The sequence below is a fragment of the Drosophila nasuta genome, chromosome 2L, assembly GCF_023558535.2.
Source record: "Drosophila nasuta strain 15112-1781.00 chromosome 2L, ASM2355853v1, whole genome shotgun sequence".
Classification (NCBI taxonomy): Eukaryota; Metazoa; Arthropoda; class Insecta; order Diptera; family Drosophilidae; genus Drosophila; species Drosophila nasuta.
Window position 1 is genome coordinate 28,616,549 of NC_083455.1, and position 14,881 is coordinate 28,631,429.

Sequence of the window (14,881 nt, forward strand, 5' to 3'; positions counted from 1 at the left end):
CACATATTTTATTGTAGTATAAAATGATGATATCTAAAAAAAAAATGAAGCCTCTTTTCATTTCGATATCTGAATGTGCTGATACTAGTCTAGTATTGCAACAGCGAAGTGAAAAAGTGAGAGTTATATTGGAACCCACTATTTTGTGGACCACAAACAGGAAATATGCAACTTGGTAACACTTGCCGGTTTTCTGCATATTGCTACAGTTACTACGGTCAGCTATATGTATGCTGCGAACCCCACTTTCAATGGTTACACTTCAAAAGTAACTTAAACGTTTTTGGCAGTTGTGCAACAAAGCTCCTGGCTAACACTGAATCGCTTCATATATATGTACATGTATTTGTGTTGAAATTTTGTATCATAGCTATCAAATACCCTAACACAATAAATTACTTAAAAAAACATTTTTGAAAATAAAAACTTTTGATATTTCTTTTAAAATCTTCTTGTCATTCGGAAATTAGAGGTTAATGATAACACTAGCTCTTGAAAAGATAGTTGGCATTACTGTTCATATAGGGATGCCTGCTTATTCATTTGATTGCTCAAGCCGCATGGAATAGTCACCTGTACAAGTCATTACATTCAGTTAAGAGGTTTGATTTTTGTAGCACGCAGCATTTGTGAAAGCACTGCAGTGGCGAGTATGGCAGCCCGTCGCTTGGTGTTTACTTAACTGTGACTGGCAATATGACACTTGTGGCACATGATTTTTTATCAAATTTGCAGCTTTGAAAAATGTTAATTGAAAGCAAACTTTCAAATATAGGCAACATATTGTTGTCATGTTGCATCAAATAATGTAAAAGCATAAGCCTTGTATTTACAGTACAATATGTGGATCAACACTGTTTTTAGATCTCTAAAAAAACAGAATGGTTTGAGGACCCTAATGCGAATTTATATTCTATTATTAGTGAAGATATTAGAATATAATCATGATCGTATTCGGACATTATACATTAAAAATAAATGAATTTATTATATATTCAGGAATTTATTGAACACACACAATCTAACACGTTTCGATCAAATAGTTTTTGGTTAGAGTGAATGTTGCCCAGCAACGCCTGCTCAGACCACAACAAAAAGTATAAAAACAACTACTACAAAAGTGGGTCAAACTGAGAATATTGCATAAGATGTAGACACAACACTCACCAGCATACAGACAAGCTATTTCAAATCTTGCTGCTAGTTGCAACAACTAGACCACGCGACGTCGCCATTTCTGCTAACGACAACTAAAACGACGGCGACAGCGACAAAGACAACGACATCAAAGTTTGCTGCTGTGGCGCAAAGCTCTTAGAGCGCATTATAAATGCGGCAAGCCACGCCTGCTTCAAAATCGATCACTTTCGAATGGAGTCGGTTGCCACAACCGTTACCGTGGGCTGTAGTTTGCTATATACTATATAGTGTAGCGATTTGAGTTGAAGCAATGAGCTTCAAGCTGTAACTATTGTTTGGCTAATTGCGAATTCGACGATAGTTTTTGTTTTAAAATATTTGTTGCAAGAAGTGGTAAATGAGATTTATTTTAACTTTTAAAATTTAATTTTATACACACACATTCATCTTTCGCGATCCAATGTAAATGTAAAGGTCTTTGCCCCAATGCTTCAAATTTTGAGAGCTAAAGAGGTTATCGTCTCTACATAGATATAAATGCCAGTAAATCATTAATTTCCAAAAGCCAAAATTATCAAACGATCAAAAATTTACATACAGCCAACAATATCAACCCAACCGCGATGCATTTAAACTGTACATTTTACAACATTTGCGGTACCATGCCCATGACGCTCATTTTTAAGTTCACTTAAGTTTAAAAGAAAAACGCCCATTGACTGCAACTGTAGAGGTCAAGGTACTCATATTTGTTTGTGGTGTATGCGGCTATCTTCGTCAGAGCACCTCATGGTTAATGTTGCCAATCTCAAGCCAAGATACTTGTACAATGTATTGCTGTATTTTGTGTTGCCCTTATTATTGCTATTTGTTTGAAATGCCGGATGCAGTTGTACTGGTATGTACACATTTATGTATGTTGTCCAACGTACATGTATGTACATACATAAAGGAGAGAGCTTCATATACATACGTTAAATTATGCCTTGTCTTGGGGAAAAGTTTTTTCAAAATATGGTAAAAACTACACAAATATAAAGTTTACTGTTTAATGGTTTTGGTTGATTATTTCATCTGCCAACAGAAATAACTTTAATTTTCGGAATAATATATATTTATTACGTTTTTTTCAGAGGTACAAGTTGCTTTTGCATTTGACGTGACATTAAAATTGACTCTCTGTTGACATATGGTACATATGGTATCATTAGGTTCTGTATGAAAATCTTTATTACTTCCTAATCTGCATTTATTAAAATAGGCAAAACCGACTTCAACTTGAGATATGATTCAGTTTGAGTCGGAAATGTAAATCTTGCACTGCAAGTTTTCGCTATGTATGCACTTTAGATTAGGATTTCGCTGCTTACCTTTATATATAACCATCGACAACAGGTTAATCCACTCCTTAACTTAAATACCAAAAGTCAAACAAATCTGATATAATTATCCACCCATGAGGTGCTTGAAAATTTAAAAAAATTAGAAACCATTAACCCACTAAGGCCACGCCCAACCTGATTTAGGCAAGAAAGAGAAGTAATTGAAGCACATTTTGTGAACCATCAAGTGTTTGCATATTTACGTACATATGCATATACTGTATGCAGCGCTCAGCAAGTTTAATCATTTAAGGCTTGTTTGTTTTCTAATATTTTTATTTGTTTATTGTTAAACAAAATGCTTATCACATCATGAATAAGATGAAATTTACCACTTTTCGGGAGCCTCATTTTTTCAAATACATTTTTTAACTTCCTAAAGTTCTGTTCATCATGCCGCAAGCATTTATAGTATTGCAGTTAATTGTGTAAATTGAATTGGTTAAAACAGCGTACAAATTGTTTTATTGTCTTCTCATTCTAGAGCACCAATAATTTTAGACTCAAAACAAGGTTTTCTGAGTTACTTAGGTACAAAGTAAATTTTGCAGGTACACAGCGCATACACTCTCACTTACATGTGTATGTCTTTTGTATGTATTTGAATGTAGTTTGTAATCATCAAAAAATGCGCTGTCTTGGCATTAGAATTCAAAAGTGAACGGAGTTCACTCAACTGTGTCCGGTCTTGCGCTGTGAATTTAGGTGCCACAGCATATTTTGGGTGTGCCATTTGGAAACAATTGCGATTCAAATCTGTAGCACAATCAAAAAAGTGCCGCACACTTTTATATAAGCGCCAAAAATAAACTGTGTTAGACTGTGGAAATACTATATATTCTTTTTCTGCAATTTTGGTGGACTTATACATGAACAAATCGACAATCGCTAGCTCGACACATAAGTTAACGGAATAGTCTAAATTAAAAAGCGTTAGCTCCAAGCAAATCAAATGACATTTTAATTACGTATATTTAATTCAGTTTACGTTCTCGAGGGGAGACAGAAAAGCATTCAGGGTCGATCTACGCCTCAGCATGGCAACCAGCCACCATAAAAGTCGAAGAGTCGAGACGGCTGCTGCTATTGCTCAAGAGGTGAACGCCAACATGTTCATAGTACATATAAATAATTGTTTCTTTCAAGCCGGTCGCTATCGCAGTCATATCTGCATTAGGCGGTAGTAATGGATCTTATTCACAGAATCAGAAAAAAAGACAAGTAGAATAGAAGTTTTTCTTAATGAAGCAGGCAATAAATATATAATAATCTAAAACAGTATTAAATATTTCTGTAAGATTGTGTTCTTTCTTTATTTTGTCTTTTAAAAATGTTCTCACAGTTAAAGCCATTCTTATATAGGGTATGAGAATCATCACCCATTTTTAAAGATTCAATTGTAATCATTGTTCAATTTAACATAACAATTGTTTGGCATTAAAGCATGTTAAATCCCACACTAATTTTTGCAGCTGAGACATTTCAGAGTGCTGAGTTCGTTCCCATGCTTACGTAAGCCTTGGGAGTAGCCAACTATACCATGTAGCAGCCGTATTTCATAAATATAGAGCACAACGACTGCAACAACTAATGCTGTTACCATTTCTCACGACTATCAATGGTCGCGAGTTAAATCCTTGAAACTCACAGTAATAATAATGTTAATTAAATTAACTGGCGCAGATAACCTAAGCTGTAGTCCGAACAAAGGTGGTAGAACGAATAATATACAAATGAATTAAGCACTCCTATTAAATATCTGTTCAATCTTCAAACAGACATAATCATATGATACTGAAAAGGCTTATAAATAGCTGTTATGTAGAAGGGTACTAGAACTTTGTGCAGGAAATGTATGTTACAGTCAGAAGGGGGCATCGCCGACCTTAAAGTATATGTCATATTATTATATATTGTATATACTTTGCACTGTATGGTATATTATGAAAGTAATACTGTACCACTAAAACGCCATTGGTATATTTTTAGTATTTTCGTGGTATATTAATTTGGTATATTTTAAAATTAATACCGCAGTGTTTTGCTTTTATTCAAAATGGTTAGCGGGTACCTCAGAGTCGAGCACACTCGACTGTAGCTTTCTTACTTGTTTTAACTGTGTGCCACCTTAGCTCTCGTTAACATTTTTAATAGAGGCAGAAATTATATTGCACATTTAAAATACCATATATTAATTGTTTAAAATTTCTACAAAAATTCAGGTTATTATTTCAGTATGAATAACTCAATAGTACGAATAACCGAAAAACCTCATATAAGAAACCTTAGTAAAACAAGCACCTCTGAGCGACATGACTTTAGTTAACATCCGAATATGGCCTTCACCTTTTCATTAGCCAGTAAGGCAAAAGAGATATTTTACATGAAATTAAACATGTAATCGATACGATCGGCTACAAAAATCATCGGGGTCATTGCAATAACAAGCTATTAAATCAAACTAAAATCTGCAAGTAGTTATGCGTTTGATATTTTCAATGTTGCTACTAGGTTTTTTCAATTATATATAAATAGTATACATACATACTCACATATACATAAATGAATATACACAAAATAAATGTGTATACACACAAAGCTGAAAGTGGATGCCGACGGCTGAATTTGAAGTGAAAAATGTTGTATGGTCGATGCCCGGCAAAAGCATGTAGTAAACAAGCTGCGCCTGCTTACTTGGGTTTCCCGTTAAACTTGAACAAACGTTATGTAGTTTACAAAACCAAAAATATGTTATTGCTAACAACAATTACGAACCACACATGTAGATAAATACTTAAACGTGTTAAAACAAAATTACAGCCATGTATGCAGCACCTAAATGTGTCTCAAATGCGTTTATAGTCAAGAATTAAGTGCAGCACAATTTGAAAAAGGTCTTAGGTGTTGCCATGGCTTACAAAGCGACTTTTCTTGTACAGCTTCGGGCTTAGGTTTATGCAAATTACTCTTTATTTGCAAATAGTGAATAAAACAAATTAAGTGCTTTAACAACAGAAATAGAGTAAATGTCGTTTTAATTTAAAAGGGACTTCAAAATTTCGTTATTTTCACGATGCCAAAATAATTAACAGCCTTTGTTACGAAAATGGCTTTACGCTTAAGAAATGCTTTTCAAAATATCCATTAACCTAGTAAAGCTAAGTTACATCATACTTGTATAATGGAATTTGAGCGTATTATAAATACTATATATCTATGCTTACATACGCTTCAACTTCATTAACAGCGTTTAATCAAATTGTTTAATTGGCAAAACAAATATGATATATAATATAGTCCGCAACTGAAGTTATCAAATGTATACAGGTAATACAAAAATTAACTTTATTAGGCGCTATACACAGCACCAACAAAATATAATAATTTTAGTAATAAAAGAAACTATTAACAAATATATTTTCGCAAATATATTTCAAGCAAAAATGCGTCGTTAAAAAAAATATTTTTTGTTAATATTGTACAGATTGATTGAAAAACGAGCTAGACAGGTGTGTGAAAAAGCAAAGTCAAGGCTTAAAGTCGTCAAGTTTTAACAGAAGAGGGGCTTTTTTGAGGTTGGGACTTGAAGTCGGAAGTTTCTATGTTGTATCTCTCAACGATTTTGACGGACATTCTTTAAACATTTACACATACACATGTATATATATGTATGGAAATACTTATAAATATTGAATACAAGATTGGTGGTTATTAAGTTATTTCACCTTTATAACTAAGCAAATGTTTGTCTCCCTGAGAATATTTTGTATTTGATTTTGTTTTATTTTGTTATTGTTATACCCGCTACTCATAATGTAAAAGGGTATTATAACTTTGTGCCGACAGGAAATGTATGTAACAGGTAGAAGGAGTCATCAGCATCAACAGTCGAGTCGATATACGTTATATACGATATTATGATATATAAACATCAATATACGGGGCTTCGTTGCTTTGGCTTTTGTACATTTTTCCCTCTATGGTATATTTTGAGTGTAGTACTATATCAATATACCAAATATAACATTTGGTACATTTTTGGGTTTTTATGGTATATTAATTTGGTATATTTTAAAATTAATACCTCATTGTATTGATTTTATTCACAATGGGTAGCAGGTATCTCACAGTCGAGCACCCTCGACTGTGGCTTTCTTACTAGTTGTTAATAATTCGATGACTAATAACATGTTTCGCAGAAAGATTGTCTAAGCGGATATCATTTGTTAAAAAAATTGTTGTCTCGAATATTTATCCGGTTTTCGTGATTGTGAATGTCAATCTTAAATTTTGAAGACTTGTTGGTAAAATAAAAAAATCCATAGGGCTTTTTTTTTATTATGAGCACATATAGAAAAAGTTGAAGGTCTTAAATCAAGTAAACTCATTAATATAAATATATTCTTTGCGATTAATCAAGAAATAGTTTATGCAATACACATAAATATAAAATAAAAACTTGCACTTTGTCAAAGAAAAAGTGTTATATGGACCCTGTTCACATACCATGTGTCCACGCAAAATGTTCAAACAGATTATCCGAGCAATATCTACCATTTTGAGTCATGTTCTGCTAAGTTTGCGCTTGAATGTCAGGGTACGAAAAGAACAACATAAGTGACGGGGATAGTCAAGAATGAACATGTTCAAAATTATTGCTAGCATGTAATCTGGACAAAGGTATCTCTCCAAGTGCAAGAAGGCGTGCTTAAGGCAGCGGCTGGTAGATCTGTAGGGGTATTCAAACTGACTGGTTTGGCTTGTCGGCGACTGTCACTATTGTTGTGATGAAGTACTTACATTACCAGCAAATCCTACGTATCCACGATGACTAGCAGTATACATACATGTAGCACATTCATCGTCCTTTGCCAAGATTATACAAATTTATTGCATTTTTAAACTTTACTTTTATACACATATGTAAATATGTATGTTTTAAGTTTGTCACCTCTTACATTGCGCCAATTTAAATAATGTCTATTTGTAACAGTATTGTACAACTCAAACAATCGATACAATCGATGTAGTATATGTATGTACATGCTTGCTGCTGCAGATTGTATATAATGAAAAATCTATAATAATATTTATTATTTTTACAAAGATATAAATCTTTTTTGCATTTGAAAATGATTCAATAAGATTTGCATGCTTTGAACTAAACGTGATAGCATGTAAGTTGTGTGGACTGCACGGCAAACAATCACCCAAAACTTTTATTGCAAGTAACACTTTGCCGCTGCGTTAATGCTTGTTTGACCAGTGTCAGTAAAACCGCATCAATAAATTCATTTTATAACAAATAAAGAAGCTCAAGCTCCGCTACTAAGCGCAATGTCATCAAACTGAGCGCTGTAATCACAACCAGTTACTAAATGTATTTTGCGGTTCGTCTCCCTCGTCACCTTTGGCGGCATTGAAAATGTACGGGCCCCCATCAGGTTCCTGCTGTGATTAACAGAATTGACGTTGCTGCAACGCTGTAAACCATTAACTAAAAACACGAATGACTGCATCAAGCAATTGGCTTATATGGCAATTACAAGAAAATCACAAACTTTAACCAACTGTGCACTGATAAAGACCTAGAGTTGAACTATGTAACGTTAATAAACGTTTGATGACCCCAGCACATGATCTGACATAATTTCGATACTGTATTGCTGACTATAGCCACGATTGGTTAACCGAACAATCATAGCTCTTTGGATGATTAATCGTTTGCTGAATGTTGAAAGCCTAACGCGCAATCAGTTCACCAAGCAGCTCATTACAATTGCCCACCCAATGGAGCACCAAACTGAGAAACAGTATCTTATATAATATAATCTACTCTAGCAACATTCATCGATAAATATGTTGTCACTGCAAAGCTGTCGCACGATTAGCTAAAGTAACTTCATATATTCATATGTGCATTCGTATACAAATACATAATATTAAATATGTGTTGTAAGTGAAAGTGAAAGGCTAGCACTATACAATACATATCGCTGCATTCGAAACTATTTTAAAAATTGTAAGCTGTTGAGAGTTTTTTAGCTTTCGAAGAAGCAATTACAACCTGAAACAGAAAACTTGCCCTTGGCAACCTTGCTATATTTGACTTCCCATCGTTAAAATGACTACAATAACGAAAATAAAAGCGTCAAGGTTATTGAACATCTGCAAAATCCAGTTTATCAATAATCGACGCGCATAAGTGACAATGAAAGATATGAATGAGCCTTTAAAGTTAACAAACCCTGTCCTGTTCAGCTTTTGTGAGTACAACGGCTATTTCTATACTTACTGTACATATACTGCATATATGTAAGTGTATTTAAACTTAATAATACAAACGATTTACAAAATAAAATAGGAATAAATAATCTAAATATACCTTATTTGTAAGTTGTATACTGAGTCGTATACAAGTAAGAGATTTTGTATGTATTGATTCACGTTCTCTGTTCTCTGTTCTCTTTAATACGTTGTTGATCTGGCATGCCATTTAAATTGGACTGTGTCCTTGCCGCATTTTCACGCCCAAGACCCATGACGCTGTTGAAATCATTTAGCATGACTGCCTTTCTAAATTACTGACTTAATATTTATATACATATGTATATGCAGTAGCAACCTTGAAATTACTGCAATGAAATTACTCCGAATGCAAGACAGTAATACATAACCTAGAGAGGTTTTGGTTTAAAAGGTTCCCTATGTTAATAATAATAATGTTCTTATAAATTTTTGTAAGCACCACAACTAAAAGCTGTATTATTTGCTGTTGATAATAAAGTGAATATGTATGATAATAGTGTATATCTGCATAGTCTTAATACAGAGTCGAATATATATTTTATGAGAACAATGTACAGATTTATATGTGGCGATAAATAATAATTGCCTTACTCTAGGTATACATCTATCATACAACGGAACGTCATTTGTTTTTCGATTCTATTATGAAAAGGCAAAAAAGAATGTTGGGTCCACAGACTATTCAATCAATTATAAAGGCACGGTGTGGAGTCGGCTGTTCATATGATATTGTGTTACGAATGCCCATCGGCGTTGCTGGTGATTGTCTGTTTGAAGCAACGAGCCGTAAATGTGAAACGCGCATAAAATAATCATAAAAATTAAGAGTTTTACGCAATCTTCACCAGGCATTCAACCATTAGCTTTCAAACATGAGTGAAAAAAGAGAGCAGTCTGGAGACAGGTGTTAGAGTGTAAAGTGGAGCAGTTGTGCCAGTCAAGGTAACTTGCTGTTGTTATTTCATGATTCAAGTTATAGAGACGTCAAAAGTTTTTATATATTGGTTAGGCATGTTGTTATAGCACTCGTTACGCATTGAAAATATTGTAGTTTTGTTTGCAGACACTAAGTAAATTCGACCGCGTTGTACTTGCATATACGACTTAATAATACAATGAAAATAAAAGAAATGTAATTCAATGTAATTTAAAATATTAACAAGATGTATTAACACTTATAAAAAATCTATATTAGATAGTTTCAATAACTTTACTCGAGCTAATAAGGCGTTGCTCTATTGAACTTTTGATAAATATTATAATATAGCACAATTCCGACATCCATCGCTGTTGAAATGTAAAAGTCAAAGACCCTTTCTTAACATCACAAGTATTTTCACTAAATATAGTACGTGCATGTGATTGAACATGTATAACATGTGCATTTTTATGAATCTTCGTAGTGCATTTGAGTAGTTCGTTGCCTAAGTCTTTTGTTATGCTTGTACCCAGTGGGAAAAAACGAAAGTGTACAGTGGCTACTTGCAGTGTAAGTGATGTTACGTCATAAACTCGTATCTACATATGTATATATGTCTGAACAACTTCAGCTCTCACATTATTATACTTTAAATAAAAACAAAGAGTAAGTCTGGAGAAGGCGGATTGTCAACTAATCTTATAATTTAATAATGCCCTTCCGCATGCTACAACCGTTTCGCACGGTGTTCATTAACACTTTCCTCACATTGTTTTATTTTCCAAATAAAGATTCAAGAGATCAGACCTGATTTGGCATTGACTTTTATTCAAAAAACAGATAATTCATAGACATATTTTCAAGCTCGTATTATTAAGAAAGAAGTCATCATTCTTGAATACACATATTTTGAATACGAATCAACAATTATTTATTTTCATGAATGCGACAGCGTTTAATAATTTGTTTTCGTGAATTCGACCGCTTACCGCATGTTGTCAAAAAAAAAACCCCAAGTTGATATGAGTATTCAAGCGTAACAAAATGGAAAGCTTGTCACTTTTCATGGATTATTTTGATGGGATTTATTTACTACCTAATTTTCTTATAATTTATGTACCAACAGTTTTATTTTACATTTATTTTTGTCGCTTTATTTCATAGTGTCATTAAGGGCAAGAATGTTAGATGCCTTTCTGATGTGAAGATTTATAATGATGTCACTGCAGTTATGCATGTTTCATTTTTCGGATCTATGTACTATGCATAATTTATTGTAAAATTGTATAAAGGTCTCAAAATTGTTTCAACATGAAGGAAAAGACTCGACTAGGTACCTCTTTCAAAGCATTACACCCTTTTAATTCGATTGCTGGCAAATTACTTGGAAGCTGGGTTATCTAACTTTAGTGATCCTAACTTTATTAATTTAGGTGCCACCAATAGCTACACAAAACAATAATGTTTTCAAAAGTGAGACTCAAGCATTGTGAACAGGGCTGACAGCTGCTCAATATATGCTCGCACTTTCATTTCTCTTATGGAAACGGAAATTTGAATAATTATCAGTAATGCGAAACTTGATAGCACGTACTTTGCATAATAATAATAATACGTATAAGTAACTGAATCGTATGCATACGACAACTTGTGGGTTACCTATGCAATTGCTGTGCTGTAATTATATACAGAAACTTTTAACTTCAGTACTCGCGTGTTTGGACAATGCCTCTTCCGATCATTGTATTTTGATTAAGCATACATAAAGTCCACAACCATAAAGTACGTTTGTATCTACGGATATAGGATTAAAATTTACCAATATGCTTACAAGTGCTTATAGGTACGAGTAGCTAGTGAAAATCGAAAGTGAAATAAAAAGCATTTGCTCACTAAAAACCACAAATACGATATTGAATGCACGTAGTTTTTTCGTGACCTTTAATTAGGGCAATGAAAACGTAAAAAGTATCAAAAGAGGGCACATAGTAGTTTTTTATCAGAATATAATATGGATTTAAAATAATACTTAATAAATAATAAATCCCGCATTAAATTAAAATGTTGGACTCCTATTTTATTGGTATATTTTGTATATTTGTAACTTAAGTATAACTATTAGGTTTGTTGTGTTTGCAAATATTAACAGTTATTATAACCGCAATTTATTTGATGGCAAATATGGTTTCATACACTCTCTCATGAAAACACTAACTCCATTCATTCATGCCACTCGAGTCACTGCGTGGTATGCAATTAATATCTATGTCATAAGCAAGCTGATTGGCATAGCTTACATAAGTCATAGATACTATATACATACATATGTATGTATGTACATCGTGCGTTTCGCTTGGTGGACAAAACAAGGTGACCAATCGTTTTGAATGCTTGTTATGCTAGAAATTGATTGTGGTACATTATTTGTTATTTGACTCTGTATGCCTTAAATAAATGTATCAAGTAATCGAAGTAATCCACACCATACTTCAATATAATCTGTAAGCGAATGATCGAAAGCTTAAGCTTAGATTGAATAATAAAACGAAGTCTTTTTAATTTTGAGATAATAAAATGGATGTTTTGTGGTTTAAATATGGTTCATAGAAGTACGCATTCATAAAAAACGTGTTATTAAAAGAGCACGATCAATACATTTAGGCTCATTTAGGCACGATCAATACATTTAGGCTCATGTGAATTTGCATATGAAAGCTAAGCAATAAATAATGCGAATAATCACCATTCATCAAATATTCCTTACTTTTTAATTAATAATTAATTAATTAAGTAATAGCTTCAATTGAATATGTATGTTCTTCTAAGATAAAGTATTTATAATGTATATTCGCAGTTACCGTTTTATTCATGGGAACATTCTAACAACCGTTAGCAATAATATTTTAATTTTTCTTAGATATAACTGTATATAAATAACTGTGAACAAATTAATATTGAACATGAAAATAAAAAAGTCAAATATAGACAATGATGTGCTAAAATTAATAGCTTCACATGAATGTATTGTATATGAAACAACAACAAACTTCGCTCAAGTCTTGTATATCGTGAATTTTACTTAAATCGAAACAAGTTTTGGTTGTTCATAATTTCTTAGGCAGACGCGAAAAAAAATTTCCATACTAATAATATTCAAAGAGTTTGGCGTATCCAACTTACTACCCAAAATATACATACACATAATTTACATTTTTCTACAGAATAATGAGCAGACTTTATGTAGCTAATTAATATACATTGCTCGTGTGCACTATTTGACAGTAAAAGTTTTATATGATCTGAACACTTTCTTAATATGAAAAACATTTGTTTGTAGAATAGTCGCTCCTAAACAATGTTGGGAAGTGACCCTGAAATCTTTTTTATCATAACCAACCGACCTACTATTATTTTTCTGTGTATAGCAAATACTTTAAGCCAACAGCTTCTGTTAACATATTTGTATTCTACTTTATGCGTTGCAAACACGTAAGTGTTTACATAAGTCTTAAGAAAATTCCAGTTTCGCAGTCGGATTGCGAGCTCTTAGAACTTCATGTTTGAAGTTTAAGCATCCTAATGTTACTTTCATATGTTTTATAATTTATATATGTTAAATAAGATTTCCTAACTGAACTAGCTATGCAAGTAAAATTAAAAAACAAACTCACCTGTTTTGAATAAGAAAAGACATAATCCCAGAAGCCAGTATAAGCTTTGACGCTGTGTTGAAAACTCCATGTTGCTCTTGTTATTGCGCGTCACTGTAACTGTAACTGTAAATTTTCTTGTAGTTGCATTTACGTTTTCAGCTTAATTCGCAGAATTTGAAATACAAAAATACAAGCATAGACTGACAGTCAAACAGCATGGCAACAGCAGCAGCCTAAAAAGCCAGTCTCTACTTTGAACAAAAACAGATATCTAAACATACCAACGTACTCACATACACGTATGTATGTATATTTGTATGAACGTAATACACATGCAAGTAAGAAGACAATGTCGCAATTTTTCAATTTAGATTTTTTTCGAACTCAAGCTTTTGTTTTCGGTTTTACTGGAATTGTTGGCGTTTTTCTTGGCTTTTGTTACTGCACTTTATTTCAGTTTTGTTTCTATTTGCCCGTAGTTGTTCAGTTATTGCTGTCGTAGCTGCTGGTTGCTCTCTATTATGTACACTCTCGTCAAAGTTTGTGGCACACAGTAAAATTCACACATACACACACTCATATTGCAACATTTACGATATACCCTTTGTTTCGAGAAACAATTTATTCTGATTTCTTGACTATGTTGCAATGACAATTGCCACGAAAATTATATTAAACAAAACACTGCACAACAAATGAATTAGCATTAGCGTTGTTGGTATATCTTGGTAGATTCGTTGTTTAGTGGCCACATTTGAATTTTCCACGCGTTTTAGGCTGGCGCTCACAAAAAAAATATGTGCGCGCAAGTCAATGTTTAGAGAAGAAAATACGAAGCGAACTGCGATAAATAAACAAACAGCAAGACTTGAGTTTTCGTTTTTGTTTATGTTTTTTTAGCAAAACTTTCTTTTCGATGTAAAGCCAGTCTATCATCGGTTGGTATTGCTTTTTTTTCGCGCACACATGCGCGTTTCTTGAACTATAAAATGCAGTTGAGGCTGCTTTCTATATGTGGATTTGATGTATGCAATATTCACTATTTTAAAATCTCAAAACATTGTAGTTTATTATAAAGCACTTTTTGGTTTTTTTTCTTATGCTTAAAAGCAATAATGGAGCTTGACGAAGTTCTTATACCCTAATTAATTGCAGTACTAATTCTCTCAGTCAAAACGCTTCTTACCGTGAGCTCAAGCGAACAACACGTCCTAATCGAAACAGCTAAGCAACACGACTGTGCCCAACAAGTGCTCGAAGTCAGTCAGCTGCGCCAGGTTTCGATGCCAAGCTTGACTTTAAGCTTACAGTGGCGCAGTTGCTGCTGCTGTTGTTTTCGTTGTGGCTTGTGGCTGTGGACGAGGCCGATTATTTTGTTTGTATCTCTTAAGTTTTTGAAAGTAAGAGTAAAACGGGTCTCATTCACAAAAGCTTCGATGGTTATGGCTTATCGTTTCTCTTAACTTAAGCTTAACAGA

General features: G+C 33.3%; 1 protein-coding gene across 11 annotated transcripts in view; it reads right to left on the bottom strand.

Moving 5' to 3' along the window:
* The window catches only part of LOC132789495 (mucin-2), a 31,207-nt gene extending 16,520 nt beyond the window's left edge, over window positions 1-14,687 (bottom strand). For 4 of the 11 annotated variants that reach the window (XM_060797592.1, XM_060797600.1, XM_060797584.1 and 1 more), the window contains exons 1-2: window positions 14,590-14,685; window positions 13,422-13,526 (exon numbers count right to left, since the gene is read on the bottom strand). In XM_060797592.1, the coding sequence (XP_060653575.1) occupies window positions 13,422-13,491 (70 nt within the window). In that variant the 5' untranslated portion in view covers window positions 13,492-13,526; window positions 14,590-14,685. Of the gene's footprint in view, window positions 1-13,421; window positions 13,527-14,589 lie in introns of all 11 variants that reach the window. The other 7 variants (XM_060797560.1, XM_060797552.1, XM_060797634.1 and 4 more) reach the window with 4 other exon arrangements.
* Between the last annotated feature and the right edge of the window lie 194 nt (window positions 14,688-14,881).